We start from the raw sequence: 16,045 nt of genomic DNA on the forward strand, positions 1-16,045 counted from the left end.
AGATGATTTTGCCCAACTGTAAGCTAAGTAAGTGTTCTGAGCACATTTAAAGTAGGCTAGCTAAGCCATGATGTTCAGTGGAGTACGTGAATTAATTCTCAACTTTCAACTTACAATATTTTCAACTTAGGATGGGCTTTTTGAGACCCTCCATTGTAAGTGGAGAAAGATATATAATGTCATGGCAGGGAGTTTGAGGTATAATCAGCATAGGTATATAGTGTTAACACACACAGTGGTATGATTTCAGCTCAAACAAAAATTTGGTATTTTGCCTGTATATTTATTTTTATTATGCTTTTGGAACTCCCTTTGCATATCCCTGAGAATCTATGGATATCATGAAGTTGGGAAAACGCACCTGGGATAATATTACTCCGTACATAGTGGACCATTGCATACAATGAACCGAATAGTAGTTTTATACAGTTTTTTACCTTTTCTACCAATATTTCTCTTTACTCATTTGTAAAATTATCTTAGAATAGGAACCCCAAAAAGCCAAAAAGAAGGGACTTGTGATAATTATAAAATGATTTTTTTTTTTTAATTTTAATTTCCTAGAATACCATGGCCAAAAGTAGAGTATTTGTTTATCCTGTTTTCTACATATAGGGGCAGTCATTTATCAAGAATGAATTTATGTTTGTTTTTCTTTAGTGTTCTTTATGTTGCATTCACTAGAATTATTTGTCCTCCAGAAAGGATGAAAACACTGGATTCTAGAAAAGCCTTTACTCTCTTATGAAATTGCAGCCTTGAATTGTTGGTAGTCCAAATCACATATTGAAGCCTTTTATTTTTCTAGGCATTATATGAATTAGTTAAGTGCAATTTTGATACAGAAGAAGCATTGAGAAGATTAAGATTTAATGTAAAAGCAGCTAGAGGTAAGAATAAATACTAAATTCTTGTTTTCAAGATATAACAGAAATTTAAAACATAAGTTTGTCAGTTTATCTAGGTGTATCCTAAATTTAGTTAATACTGATCTTCCTGAATTCGGTAAATATTTGCTAGATAACAACTTGTTATAACTTGTTAAATTACTTGTATATAACACAAGTATTATACAAGGCATTATGGGGAATGGGATTAATATTGTCCCTTTATGAGAAAACAAGGCCATTTAAATTTAAAAAAATAAAAACACATAATGCCTTTTAATTTCAGGGCATTTTTATAAATATTTTCTTATTTGATCTTGGTGTAATGATCTTGTGAGCTAAGTAATGTTACAGATGTTACTCTCACTTTAAAATTGATGAGAACCGAGGTTTCTGAACTGAAGTAACTTAGCTGAGGCAAACATAATTCATAAATAATGAAGCCATAATTAAAATCCAGGTTTTTGATGTTTTTACTCTAAACTGGCTCCCACACCCATTTCACTAAGAATACTGTTTATAAATCACGAACAAATGAAAGATCATTCAATTCATTCAACAAAAATTGGAAGGCTTACTAAATTGTGAGGACATAACTATAGACAAGGTCCCTGTCCTTGTAGTGCTTAGAGCCTAGGTAAGGAAGCTGAAATATGGGAGTTCTTCCAAGGAGAATTAGAGTGTGCAATTCACATTTATTGCAGTGGGACTTAACCTAGTTAGGGGATAGGGTGAGGGTGTTAAAGCCTCTAGAACAAAGTGATTCTTTTCCTGGGATGTAAATAAATTAGCTAGGTGAAAAGAGGGTGAGATAGGATGCAGGAAATAATTTTTTAAGCAAAGGGAACAGCATGCACAAAGTCTGAAGTAAGAAAGAACAATGATTTTAAGGAATTGAAAAGTGGCAGGTATAGTTGGATCATAAAGTATAAAGTAGAATTGGCCTAAGTTGAGGTTGGAGAGTTAGGGACCAAATCATCCAAAATGTTATTAAATAAGTTTTTGTCACTTTATCTTTTGCAGCCATCAGTAATAGAATTCAGGAATAAAATATTTACCTAGTTGTTACCAGAAAGTTACATCTTTATAATTTTGTTAATATATGCAACATTTGGGAGAATATTGCTTAACAGTTCCCACTCTTCTCCCCCACCCCCCTCCATTTTGTCAGAGGAATTATCTGTTTGGACAGAGGAAGAGTGTAGAAATTTTGAACAAGGGCTGAAGGCCTATGGAAAGGACTTTCATTTGATTCAGGCTAATAAAGTAAGTAACAGTATATATTGTCTCTTTTACAAAAAGAAATTTAGTTAACAACCCATCATCTTATATCTTCTATTCTTCTGTTATATTTTCTATTATATTTTCTAGTGTTAAAGGTTCTATAATGAATATTTTAATGTTTTGGTATTTATGGAATTATTATAATAAGCATGCCTAGACTTCCTGGCAGTTATTTGCCAAGTGACTGTTTTCAGTGCATGATATTGGAATTGGACATTTATAAATATGTCATCAACTTCCAGATCGGATGTATGTGTACAAAGTAATTTTTTAAAGCTATTTTCTACAAATTTGTGACATATTTTTTTAGGAGGGTCTTTAAAATAATTTTGAAACTTTAAAGCATTTTTAATATGACATTATTTACGATTAAAATATTTTTTTATGTTTGCTTAAGTTCTGAGTGGTCTAAAATCAGATACTTAATACTTAATTTGGTTTTAATTGAGATTTAATTTTCTAGAATATCTCAATAAATCAGTTTTATTATATGTTATATAATATTAAAATTTGACAATTTAGCATAATTTATCTTTCCATATTGATATCAGTCATACAATGTCAGTGTATACCCAAAAGAACTTCATAATTACTTGCAGATTTATTTTTAGGCTTAATTTTCTTAAATGGAAATCAGGTAAGATTTTTAATAGTAACTGCACAATTATATAGAATAGAAAAATGTGTTCCTCGGGGAAATCAGAACAGGCAAAATTAAAATCTCATAGTTTAAATGTAAGAAATTTAAGTAATTTCTAGACTTATAAATATCACATTTTTAGTGAGTATAAATGACAAGGGGCTTAACTTTACATGTTTCCTTAGCCTTAAGGATGGTGTCTAGGATATGTGATGTCTAGGATGATGTGTGTTTTTTGTTTTCTTTTTTTTTAATATTTTATTTATTTATCATATTATTTAATTATTTTATTTTGGCAGGGGGTGGGAGAAGTTAACAAGTTTATTTTTTTGAGGTGGTACTGGGGAACTGAACCCAGGACCTCATGCATGCTAAGCATGCAATCTACCACTTGAGCTACACCCGCCTCCTAGGATGATGTTGAAAGTATCTGGGCTGATGTAGGCTTGCATCTGAGGCTTTAAATAGTCTGTCATCACATTCACTTCTTTATACCTCTGGATGTGATTGGATGGTGTTCACTTGATTTGTTTCAACACATATTTAACAGTGTCTATTTTATGTTCCACAAATTAAATAGTTGTTTACAAATCATTTAAGTTCATTTTCCTCAATTTTGTTGTACTTTAACTAAGTTACACTTGATTATCTTATTGCATTTTGGTACTTGACATCAGACAACTAATAAGAGAAATTTTGAGTCTTAGCATTGTTGTGAAATGTTGTGTCCAAATCATCTGATAATTTCCAACAGTGAATAGTCAATGAAAGGAGTGCATGATGCTAACGACTGGTCATGTGCGTTTCTGATTGTAAAAAAAAAAAAAGCACTGTCTCATGGTTGAAAGGGACAACAGTTTGGATAAGAGTTTTCTAGCATTCCTGCTTGAATTCAAACACCGTTGACCAAACCACAGTGGATTATCTACGGAGGGAACCCCTGGGATGATAAGCTAATATAATTAACAGGAGGAACCTCCCAGCCCCCAAAATCCTTTTTTAGGGAATAAGGACTTACTAGATGACTTATGACATTTTTTGGTTAGTAGTTTTAACATAATACTGAAAATAAGACCTTGATTTCTTTTTAAATATTTGGGATGGTGATGTTTCAATATTACAGAAGTCATCTGACCTGTATTTACTACATTAGTTGTTTCAGTGAACAAAGGGAGAACAATAATTTAAAAAGGAGAATAGTTCAGTGAAAACATTAAGACTTTGTTTTTATACCTGGAATTGAAGTTTGGACCTTAATCATAGATTGTATTAGGCAGACTTATTTAATTGAGAATTTTTCATAGTATTGTTAACTTTTACATGCCATAAAAAATGTCTTCAATTTTTGCTTTGAATAAAATACAATTGACTTGGGTCGTGTCTTCTAGAAGTAAGATTCTAAAAAGGAGGCAAAAACAATTTGAGAAGATGATTGGTTTTTTGTTTGGGGTTTTTAAAGCCCTGATAGCTTTATCTTAACACAACTTGGGCCAGAGTTGTAAAGTGCAGGAAGAGAGGAAGAAAGAAAAATATGTCAGGTAACAGAATAAGGACATCATCAAGCTGGCCTTAGTCAGTCCAGCAGGATACCTACCTACTTCAGGATTAGACATTTGTGAGTTAAAGCATATTGTCTTGCATCCCAAACACTCAGATACCTTTTTTCCTTTTAAACTCCCAGTATTTTATGTGCATCAACCCTACCAGCTCTCCTAGTGAAGTAGCGAAAAGGGGAATCTTGTCAGCATGGGATTTGCCAGTCCCATGTGTTTATGTAAGGGGAGCCATTCAGTTGCCCAGATATGTACAGCACAGTGAGCCACTGGAGTAATTTAGTAAACAGAATATTCGCATTGTTATAATAGCTTTTAACTGACTGGAGTATTTTGAGTCTTTCTAGAAAGTGAGTCTGGATCAATGTTGGGATTAGTAAGAGAATCCTTTAATTGAGAATTTAAAGGCAAGTTCCCTGGGTGCTCTCTGAGTAAAAGTGTTTGCAAACTGTTTATAACCTTAATTTTAATTCTAATGCCACTTCCGGACATTTTCAATAAGAGTATTTATTTTTATAGTAAATGAAGATGATAGCCTCTTTAAAAGCATAATGCTAAATATCTGAAGACCTGTTGCCAATGTATTATTTCTCTTAATGGGAGGTTAGAAAGAATAGTTTTTTAACACAGCTGCTACAGTGTTGTATTTTATAACAAGTATTATATATTAAAGACCAGTTAAATTTGTTTTCAGACTTCAGATATTTTTCATGAAAAAACTCCTTTAAGGAGGAGATGATTCTTAAAAACAAGTACTTATTTCTTACAGGTTCGAACAAGGTCAGTTGGGGAATGTGTAGCATTCTATTATATGTGGAAAAAATCTGAACGTTACGACTTCTTTGCTCAGCAAACTCGATTTGGAAAAAAGAAATACAATCTTCATCCTGGTGTAACGTGAGTTTATTTTTTCTACTGAGTCATATTTTTGCTAAGCTTTTCTAAATTTTTCTTGAGAAAATTATAACTTTTAGATTCTTTAATAGGATAAGAACTTACATTAATTTCAGTTTATCCACTTATCTACATCTTCATAGGGCATTAGACTTTTCAGTGTCTTATAAAACATTGTAAACTACAGTTGATACTATTTGAGACAACAAATTTATCAAAGCAAATGGTAGAGTGTATGTTTTCAGTAGTATTCCTGAGAGGAAATAGATCAGAATAGCTGTGAAACCATGTTTTTGTTAGATTCTATTCCATTCAGTATAAGCACATAGAGTTTTGATCTAATAACACTGAGAGAGCAGTGAGAATAGGAAAGAGAAACTATCTTTATAAAAACTTACAGGGCCATATGCCTAACAGAGACCTTTTAAAGAGGAAGGGAAATTAGTATTTTTCCTTGCCCGGCCTATTTTTGATTCTGGAGCCAAAGTAAAATTTGGACATAGATGATACCAAAAGGAAAAGACATAGGGATATAATAAGTCAGGTCAAATTGCATTTTTGTTGTTGTTGTTGTTGTTGTTAGAGATTTTTATAGAGAAGAACATATGCATGATAGCTTCCTTTTTCCTGGTTTCCTCTAACAGGAATAATATTTAATAATTAGTAATGCAACTTTAGCTAACTCCCAGTGATAGAAGGTAAGTGGGTTGTTACTACATCCACTTTTTAAGCAAAATACCTTGTGTGTCTAATCCAGTCCCATGCACCAAATTCTCTTAGCCTCATTGAAGTGAAACACTGTCCTGACTACTACTAGTAATTTGTTACTTAAGTCCATGGTACATGGGGTATCGAAGCCTTCATTTCACAAGAGTTGTTTTAATATGCTGATCAATTGTTATGGTGGAATTTAACTTTACCAAGGATAGTAATCCTTGATTATTCCCTAATGTTTATGGAATAAAAACAATGCAAAGTTGTGGCTTCAAATTTGGTCAGTGTGCACCAGTAAAGTTCTTAAGCCTGACCAAATAACTGCCTTTGAAAGATGTGCTTAAATGCATATTTGCTTGTGCTTTTTGAACTCATAGGCTGGACTGTTTCTTGATCATGTTCATTTAAAGGTGTCTCTGCTGGTCACTTCCTTGAAGGATCAAGCACTCTTAAATCCAAAGCAAAATTATCTAAAAGGGAATAAATGGGTACGATTGTCCCTGGAAATCATGAGACATCAGACTCTGTGCCTCATTCCCCATTATTCAAAGTTCATAATAGCTACAGCAGAATTTTATATATAACAGTATTCCAAATTTTATCTAATTGCTTACTGTTACCAATTTATAGTTAATTTTTTTTCTGGATTATTTATTGGTAGTATTGAGGCATAGTGATGTAGAAGTAGATGCAGCCATCCAGTCTTCAAGCTTAGAATAGTTTTCAAGCTGATCTATAGGGAAGGCAATAGTAACATCTTTCATTTTTTCACCCATTTCAGAAACAGTGTTCACACATGAACTACAGGCAGTCTGTCATCATCAGCAGTAAGAACATAAGAATTGCCATGCTGGGTCAGACCCATGGTTCATCCACTTTTCTCTTTCAGAAAGCATCACCAAGGGAAGTGTTGTGGGCTGGCTTAGTTGGTCCTCTGTGATGTCAAGCTCAACAGGTTAGGTAGGGATGTGCCGCCAAATGTTTCAGTTTTTCTCATGATCTCTCCGTAGTTTCTGAAAACTTGTTGAGGAAACTTTATCTGTAACCTTGATTCTTAAAGGTTTAAGTATTTTGTAGGTATAGTAGACACAGTTAAAAGTCATTCCATATTTTCTGTTTCCTCAGGCTTTAAGATTTAACAGTATATCCCCTCGTGTTATGGTATGAAGTGAACAAATGTTTTTCCCTCTGGGCAAGAATATTATGTTTTGTAGGCTTCCGTTATATCCCCTTCAGGTCTTTTATAAAGTTTTCTTTTTTTTAACTGAACTATAATTTTTGTTTTTACTCCTACTCATCCTTTTTCCCTGTGTTATATATCCCCACAGAAGCTATGACCAGACTGTGTATTATTTCCAGATGGTGAGAAGTTGTGGTTTTTCTGTAGACATGGAGGTATTATTCTAGTTTGCTTCCAGGACCTTCTCTTCTTGTTAATAGTTGCACTTTATGTGACTGCACAAAACATTAAGTTAATGCCTTTAGACAAAAATTTGAATGAATTTTTTAAATCTTCCTCTTTAGTTAAAATCCATAGTTAGGAGCAGATTTATCCTGAACGTTAATTGTTTATTTTTCTGTTACATTGTTACCTTCCATTTGCTCACCAGAATGAAGCACATTTGCCACTTTACTGCCTGTAAACGGCCTTTGAAAGATCCTACTATGGATTCTCTCTATTCACTACCTGGAAGAATTGGCATCCATATGCGAATTGGAGATTTCACTGTAACAGCCTTGCAAATAATTTTTTTTAAAGTAAAAATTAACTCAGCATAAACTGAAAGTCAGTGCTACTCCAGCCTCCTGGTGGTCTCCTGACTCCCCTCCTTCCCTAAGCATTCTGGGTGCCATTAACTTTTAGAAGTAATAGTAATAATTCTTTTACTGTACAATTGTTATATTCAGAAATTTAAAATATTTTTGGTATCTGGTCAGTTCTAACTTTCTTTGAGTGGCTTGTAACATCCTCCATTATCCATTCTCACTATGCCAGGTTTATTTCCAGCAATTTTTTCTGATGCATCATCTTTTTCTAAGCCTCTGAAGTCCCTTGGCATTGCATTCATCATGCTCATTCTGTTTCTTTGTGCTTCAGATTTGTTACATAATTGTTCTGTAATGATGAATGATACAAGTCTGAAGAGGTCTTAAAAGACCATGAAATTTAATTCCACTTACAGATGAGGAAAATAAGGCTCCTCATTAATGTTAAGTTGATTAGCTTGTGGTTGTATACATTTCTTTGATATGTGTTAGTTTTGTACCTCAGATTGTTGGAAGCTTCTTAAGACAGATTCCACTTCCATATATTACAAACTACACATTTATAATATACTTCTCTGTATATAAACTACATTGTGACCAGATTAAGTTCCAAGACTTAAACTACAGATAATAGCCTGTGGTAGACTGTGACAACAGACTTTCAGAAAAGTCCCAAGCCTTTCCATGGTTTCCTTCTTATCCACATTCTTACCCTGCTCAGAAAATTCTAAAAATAGTTCTATTATACTTATTCTGAGGGAATTTTAAAGTATATAATGTATTTAAGTTTTCCTCATGCTTCTGCTCTGCACCATGCACAATTTAGGCACCAGTGCTGCAATGAGAAACAAAGCAGACTAAAATCCCTGCCTTCAGGGAATTATTCCAGCAAGGTGACAGCAGACATTTTCTGTAAACTGCTAGAGAGTAAACATTTTAGGCTTTGCTGCCCTTAAGTTCTCTTGCAACTACTCAGCTTTGCTGTTGTTGTGCAAAAGCAGTCAGACACTATGTAATGAACAGATGTGGCTGTGTTCCAGTAAAACAGTATCCCCCAGAACAGGCGGCCAGCCCACAGGCCATAGTTGGCTGAACTTTATTCTAGTGACTTAATAGCACTTCTTAGTTTATGAAGCACTTCGCTACACATACCTTATACAGCAGCCCTGTGTGGTAGATGGGTCATGTATGATTACATGCATTTTATAGGTAAAGACACTAAATCTCAAAAAGGTAGGTATTTAGCCCAGGTCTTCAAACCTTAATCCAGTGTCACTTAACACCAGTGTCTTCCTGTGCCATGCAGTTCAGGAACGACTCAGGGAGGAAGAGAGCTCACCTCTAACGATACACGGGCAGGTAAGCCCGGGAACTTAGTGAGCTCGTTACAGCTCAGGTCTAGAGGAAAGGTAACACAGAAGGTAACCAAGGAGGTTCAGGAAGGCGATTCACTGTTAGGTCCTAATTTGTCCTTCAGGTACTGCCACAGCTGTCAGATGGTCTTTAGGAACTTTACACTTCCTGTCTGTATCTGGTCAGAAATTCTTTCGTGCTCCTTCTGATTGACATCGTCCCTATCTCTTCATTTACAGAGTCTCTTATTTTAGTTAGGCTACTCTGATCATTTGCCCACAGTTTACAACAGTTTTAATTTCCTGTAGGTCCCTAGAATTTGCCGGTGTAAAGCCCTTAACACATTTTTCCTCCAAAAGGAGCTTTCCATTTAAATGTTCAGATCCTCGTGTGATAGATGAGGTACTGGAATGAATGTCAGTGAAAATTGATACATTTGCCAATAAAGCCTTCTAAATTTAACCTCAGTCAGTTTTAATTTTCAGCTGTTTTTAATACAAGAAAATGTTTTATTTTACTCAATTTTAAGGGATTACATGGACCGGCTTCTAGATGAAAGTGAAAGTGCCGCTTCCAGCCGAGCGCCGTCCCCTCCCCCAACCGCCTCAAACAGCAGTAACAGCCAGTCGGAGAAGGAAGACGGCACCGTGAGCAACAGCAATCAGAATGGTAAGCAAGCGGAGAAGCACTTCTGTTTCTTCACGACGGGCACTTTTTCCTTCAGTGGCCTGGGAAATTCAGTTTTGGTTTTCATTAAACTTCCAAAGCAGAAGTTAAAGTCATAATTGTAAATGCCACATGAAACATACATACTATCACCATATAGATATACATGTAGATACAGAGGTATATACCAACACACACACAATCTGTACAGATTAATTGGAAAGGATTCCCACTGACAGCATTAAAAAGTAATTTAATAAAGTGTACTATCAACAGTGACCATTTCTTTTAAGAAATTAAGAAAATAGCGTCGATTTTCTTACCTGTTTGGAATGTCTATAAATAGACGTATTCTTGTTAACTCAGACCGAAACTCTAGCTGTCTCACATCAGAAATACAGATATTTATGAAATAGTTTGAGAGCTTACAACATTTTATCAAGAAAGTGCTTTAAGCATATAAATGAAAAGAAACAGATAATAAGGGCACTTTTTAAAAAATACTTTCCTCCTTGATATCATCATAACCTTGACAGATGAGAAAAGATAAAGTGGGTGTCAGCCTGTGCATTAATATCGTACAGAAGCATTCTATTTTTACATCCATGAAAAAGAAGCAAAAGAGAAGCAAAAAGCATACTGATACGTTTGGGATTCAGATAATGTTCTTTTTAAAATATACAGTGTACCAAGGATCACTAAAGCTGGTCAGTAAAACTTAGAGAATTATCTTAATTTCTAATTCAGTCAAAATAGTCTTAAGAGCATTGCTAAGTGGAAAGTAATAAGCCCCCTCCAGTCCTTTTTAGGGGGAAACTGGTGAATTAGAGATAAACCCTGCCCACCTGCATTCTGATGTAATAGCCTTAGGGGAAGGCCAGTGGAGAGCTAACCTCTCCCTGACAGAAAGTAGACAAGGAACACTAGGAAAGCTTTGACCTTTGTTCTGACCTTTATTCTCACACTGGCATTTAATACACTGCAGTGAATATATACTTTGTTTATTTAATGTCATTCCCTTACTATTTCCCTTCTAAGACCAAGCCAAAAAAAAAAACACAAAAATTAGGGCCTGCTAGCCATTTCCTGATTTTAAAAGTTTCGTTGACTGATTCCTAGTGCCAGTCACATCCATGCTAAAGTTGAATAAGAAGCTGAGACTCTGACCTTGGGACTGGAGGGGATGGGTGGAAGTTTGGGGAGGACAGTGGTCAGTACCACAGTTAGCACTCCGTCTCTGCAGTTCTGCATCTGCAGTCAGCCAACCACGTACCAAAAAAGATTTGAGAAAAAGTTCCAGAATGTTCCAAAAAGCAAATCTTAAATTTGCACCATGCTGGCAGCTATTTACATTGTATTAGGTATTACAAGTAATCTAGAGGTGGTTTAAAGTACGTGGGTTATATGCAGATACCATGCCACTTTGTATAAGGGGACTTGAGTATATTCTATAGATTCCCGTGTCCACAGGGTTCCTGGAATCAGTTCCTTGCCTTTGCTGGGGACTGCTGTACTTCTGTCTTTTTCTATTTACTAATAACACAAAATAAATTGTTTCCCTCTTTTTTCCCTGTTTTTTATTGTTTTTTAACCATTTGATGAGAACATGCAGTTACCTTAGGAAGAGTATGTTCATAAGTTACTTATAAGTTACTCAGTAGCCTAGAAGCCAGTTACATCAGGAACAATTAAGATATCCAGGTTTTTCAAAGAAAGGAAGGAACTTTCCAACCCAGTTGTCTTTCTTTTGTAAGAGGCTTTAATTAGTGTCTTGAAATGTTAGTTATTTTTGACCTAATGACAGTGTCATCTAGCTCTTTTGTGCTTATTACTACAACATAATTGTTCCTTCAGTATCATATGATACATAATCTCCTAAGCATTCATGATTTAAGTGTACTTTTGAGTTGGGAAAAGAGAGTATTTTCTTTGACTAAAATGTGTATTTGAGGCTCATTCTTTATAGTGAATATTTCTCAGATAATTAAATTTTCGTTATCTCCACTGGCACATTCTGTATTTTATTTGAAGTATTCCTGAAATTTCTCCTGCACTTTTCAGTCAACTCTAACATGACCTTTTACTATTTTTATTAGAGTAATTATGCTCTTTCTTTTCTCACCTGTTATGGAGGAATTTGTGTTCACTTCTAGCATTTTCACATGTATGCTTGGACAGTGCAGGCATTAATTTTTTAACATTTTGACAGATTTAAATCTGTTTAGTTAAATTTAGTGTATGATCTTTACCCTTAAAGCACAGTACCTATAGATGTACTTGACGAATGAAAAAGTCGTATCATCTTGCTTTTATATGGCAGTAGAAAACACAAGCTTTTAAAGAAAGAATACAAGTCTTTTTTACATGATTTTAGAAAGTTATAGCCCCCTTACGAAAACTGAATGATTTGTGCCTGTCTTTGCTTGCACTCCGCTTACTTAGACTGCTGGATCTGCTGCTGATTTGTTGCCGCACAATACCAGCATGCTGTTAATATATGCCCAGTTCTGTTCTTAATTCTTTACATTTATTAACTTACTTAATCTTCACAGCAACCTTGTAGGATAAATTCATTGTTATCCTTACTGTGTATATGATGAACCCGAGGTAGCAGAGAGTGTAAATAATACGCGTAAGGTCACACAGCTAAATAAAGCGAGCCAGAATTCAAACCATATGTATCCACAGATCTGATACTTCACTTCTTTGATAAAAAGCTCCTTTACAATAGCAGTTTTATAATACTATGTTTTACAAATTTAGCTTTTTAATATCAGCAGTTTCATTCATGTTTCTTCCAACTTAGGAGTGTCATCTAACGGACCAGGTGAAATAGTAAACAAAGAAGAAGTGAAAGTTGAAGGGTTACACGTTAACGGACCAACAGGTGGAAATAAGAAACCACTTCACACAGATATGGATACTAATGGTTATGAAACAGATAACCTTACCACTGACCCAAAACTTGCCCATATGACTGCAAGAAATGAAAACGATTTTGATGAAAAAAGTGAGAGACCTGCCAAAAGGCGAAGGGTCAACAGCAATGGAAAAGAAAGTCCAGGTTCTTCTGAATTTTTTCAAGACACACTCTTACATGGAAAATTTGAAGAGCTTGAAAACACAGATGACTAAATTTTAGGCTTATTTTACTTTCTTTGGAGTACATTCTGGTGTGACTAAAATTTTCAGGGTTGATGGGTTACCTTAAAAAGTTGATTTCCTTGAAGCAGTTGGTTAGAATTTGAAAATTTGAATTGAGTCCTGACTTCAGTAGTACGTAAGATTTTATAATTCTGCCTTTCGCAGACTTTTTACTTTAAAATTGTAAAGGCCCTTTTGAGGATATAACAAATAGTTTAGTAAATTTGAATGAACTAAAGATGTATCTGTACCTTCTCATTTGATGTATTAATCCTAAAATTTCACTACAAGGTACTTTTTTCTTAGTTTGATGGTAGAGGAGAAAAAACCAAGTTCAAATTTCTGATTAACGCCAATTTTTCTGAGTTTGTTGAAATGTCTTTTGTAACAGACATTTTTCTCTCCATACAAATTGAGTATCATTAAGGGAACCCTTATGAATCCTGAAAGTTATGCTAGCATGATTTTTTTATATATAGAAATTTAAAAATAAACCAAGTCAGGTTTGTATATGTAAAATTGTTGACATCAATGATGTCTTTCCATATTCTTATCTGGGCTTAAGAAATACATTCTGTATTTTTCCAGATTCTTTGTAGCCTTTGAAAGATTTTTACAGTACATATGTCTTGACTGAGCTGTCCTTTCTTAATACAAAAGCTTGTATAATTTTCTTAACTTGTACAGTTGGTAAACTTTTATGAGAGGAATTGATACTTCTGAGTCTGTCAGCTTTCATTTTATTTTGCTAAGGTTTTTCTAATGAATTTTTAAGTGTTTGTGTAGTAATAACTAAGTCATGTTTCTTATCCAGGTGGTAAAAGCATTCATGAAAGATTGTGGACATTTGTTTTTTCAAGTTTCTACTTAAGGACAAATAGTTTGAGAATTCTGAAATTAAGCATGATACTTAGATCGCATAGTTTGTTTTGCATTTGCTATAATTTTCAGAATTATTTTTGAAGCAAGACAGAAGTTTACTGTTGGCTTAAGTGCTTAAATGTATCATGCTGACCAGAATCCTGTTCAGTTATTTTTATACGCATTATAAAATTTCCCATTTTTGCATTAAATAAACAGGGGAAAAGGTCAAGACATACTTAGATATTGGCACACACACAAGGAGTTGGCAGGCAACCATACTGATTTTATGAGGAAAAAGTGATAAAGTTAGACTTCTCCAGGTACAATCCAGTTTTTCAGATTTAGTAGCGTATTTCCAAAATGAAAATAAAGATATGCAGTAACTATTGCCTTGTGTGATTACAAATAGGATCATCCATTTGCATAGCCTTGCAAGAGTGCCGTTTTATTTTTAGTGCAAAATTCTTCTTAAAAAGTGTAGTTTTATACAGCTGATAGACTGACCTATATCCAAACTTTTATAAGATGATTAACTATTCTTGTTTTATCACACAGGCATACCCCAGATGCTTCTACCGATTCATTTTCAGCCATCAAAGAGCCAATGCCTTTTTAAAATAAATCTTCTGTGGTCTTGTTTTTAATGGCTCAGCTATCTAATGCAGTTGAGTAGAGGTTTGCACTGGGGAATTACGGTTTAGGCCTTACCCCCATGAGGTATTACTGTTAACATTTGCTCAGACTGCTTCCCTCCACCAACATGAACAACTTTTCCCCCCAAACAGTGTTAAAAGCCACTTTGTAACACTTGACTTCATATGATGTAGATTCACTGTTGTTACATACATCTCCAAGTAAGTCAGTTTTGGGTGGAAGTGTTGAGAAGCGTGAATTTTTTGTTTTTGTTTTACCTAGAACGTTAATTTATCCAGAATGGCAGCTTTAGCAGATGGTCACAATCCATTTTCTAAATCAGATTTGATTGTATGAATCCAAAGTATCCTAGCTCTTTGTCAAAGATGGTCTATAGAATGTTTCAGACGCATAGCGATGCTGTACTTTTAAGTCGTTGTACTATTAGAGATGCCATTTTCACCTTTTTTAAAAGATGCATTTTGTTTGCAAAAGGTTTGTGAAGTTCTTGCAAACTAATATTACAGGAACATTTTAAATAACTTCTCAGGCATGTTTGCAGATACGGCACATGTTGTACACATGTTAGGAAATTGTGCTTCTCTTTTTTCTTTTTTAAAATATGCCTAATGAAAAACATTCCACTATTATAATAATGCTCAGCTTTTCATAAAGAAATATTTAATTGTATTTTATGTTTATACAGGTATTTCACAAGTACTTTTGTTCTTCATAATGCAGCCACTATCACTTGATAAGACATTGCACTATAAAATTTTTAGTAATTAGTAGTATCATGAATTTTAATTTGCTTAAGATGTAGTACATTTCATAACTCCTGAACTCTTGACAAATTGCATTGGGAAAAGAAGCCTTTGTTAATAGTTAGTCTCACTTACCCCATACCTACCCCAGCAAAGCACTGTCTTCATTTGGAATGGTATTCTGTTTTATGATGTGTTTTCAAATAGAGTTCAAAATCTGCAACTTCGTTCAACACAGATTTGTTGAGCTTTAAAATGTATTTGAAGTAATATTTAAATAGGCATTTAAAATTATGAATTAGGTGTTTTAAAATTTATGCATAGTAATTTTGCACTGTAAAATAATTCCCTTCCCCTCTCCCTGTCTGCCATTCTGAATATGCTTATTAAAATATTTTTTTAAACATATTTGCCTACATAATGCTGTGTGAATGATTTTTATTAGATTGAGTAGGTTTTAATTATAGATTTTAAATTTGTATACAGTGCAAATATATACAATCTCTGTTCGTTCTGCTCCTAGACAGTTTGCATAAAGTAGCATTTCAGTGGCTCTTGATCCCTTTTACCTCATTATAAATGATGTATTTTTGTCTTTTTTTTTCCTCCAGAGACATCCTTTGGTCTGTGGCCCTCTTATTCACGTATTTCTCTTCCTCTGAACCAGATAATTAAAAACATTGTTTCCTCTTTTTGTAGAGCAGTTTTTATCTCATAACAATTGTATTTGCTTTACTCTCAGTGGAAGATTAAGAGTGGCACTTTGTAGTGGGGGCTGGTACATTTTCATAGGCAAGATGTGTGCTGATGACCCTGGGGTGGGGGTGTAACCAGCTCTGTAGCACTGCTAAATTTCCAAATCGGTAATAAAGGGTTCCCACC

The 16,045-nt window shown here is 34.3% G+C and overlaps 1 protein-coding gene across 7 annotated transcripts in view; it reads left to right on the forward strand.

Annotated features, from left to right (window-relative positions):
• Positions 1 to 15,584, forward strand: part of MIER1 (MIER1 transcriptional regulator) — a 56,609-nt gene extending 41,025 nt beyond the window's left edge. For all 7 annotated transcript variants that reach the window (XM_032494537.1, XM_032494530.1, XM_032494531.1 and 4 more), the window contains 5 exons: positions 809 to 890; positions 2,059 to 2,153; positions 5,134 to 5,261; positions 9,622 to 9,761; positions 12,565 to 15,584. In XM_032494537.1, the coding sequence (XP_032350428.1) occupies positions 809 to 890; positions 2,059 to 2,153; positions 5,134 to 5,261; positions 9,622 to 9,761; positions 12,565 to 12,893 (774 nt within the window). In that variant the 3' untranslated portion in view covers positions 12,894 to 15,584. The remainder of the gene's footprint in view (positions 1 to 808; positions 891 to 2,058; positions 2,154 to 5,133; positions 5,262 to 9,621; positions 9,762 to 12,564) is intronic.
• Positions 15,585 to 16,045: the final 461 nt, after the last annotated feature.

The sequence above is a fragment of the Camelus ferus genome, chromosome 13 (assembly GCF_009834535.1).
Source record: "Camelus ferus isolate YT-003-E chromosome 13, BCGSAC_Cfer_1.0, whole genome shotgun sequence".
In the NCBI taxonomy this organism is placed as follows: Eukaryota; Metazoa; Chordata; class Mammalia; order Artiodactyla; family Camelidae; genus Camelus; species Camelus ferus.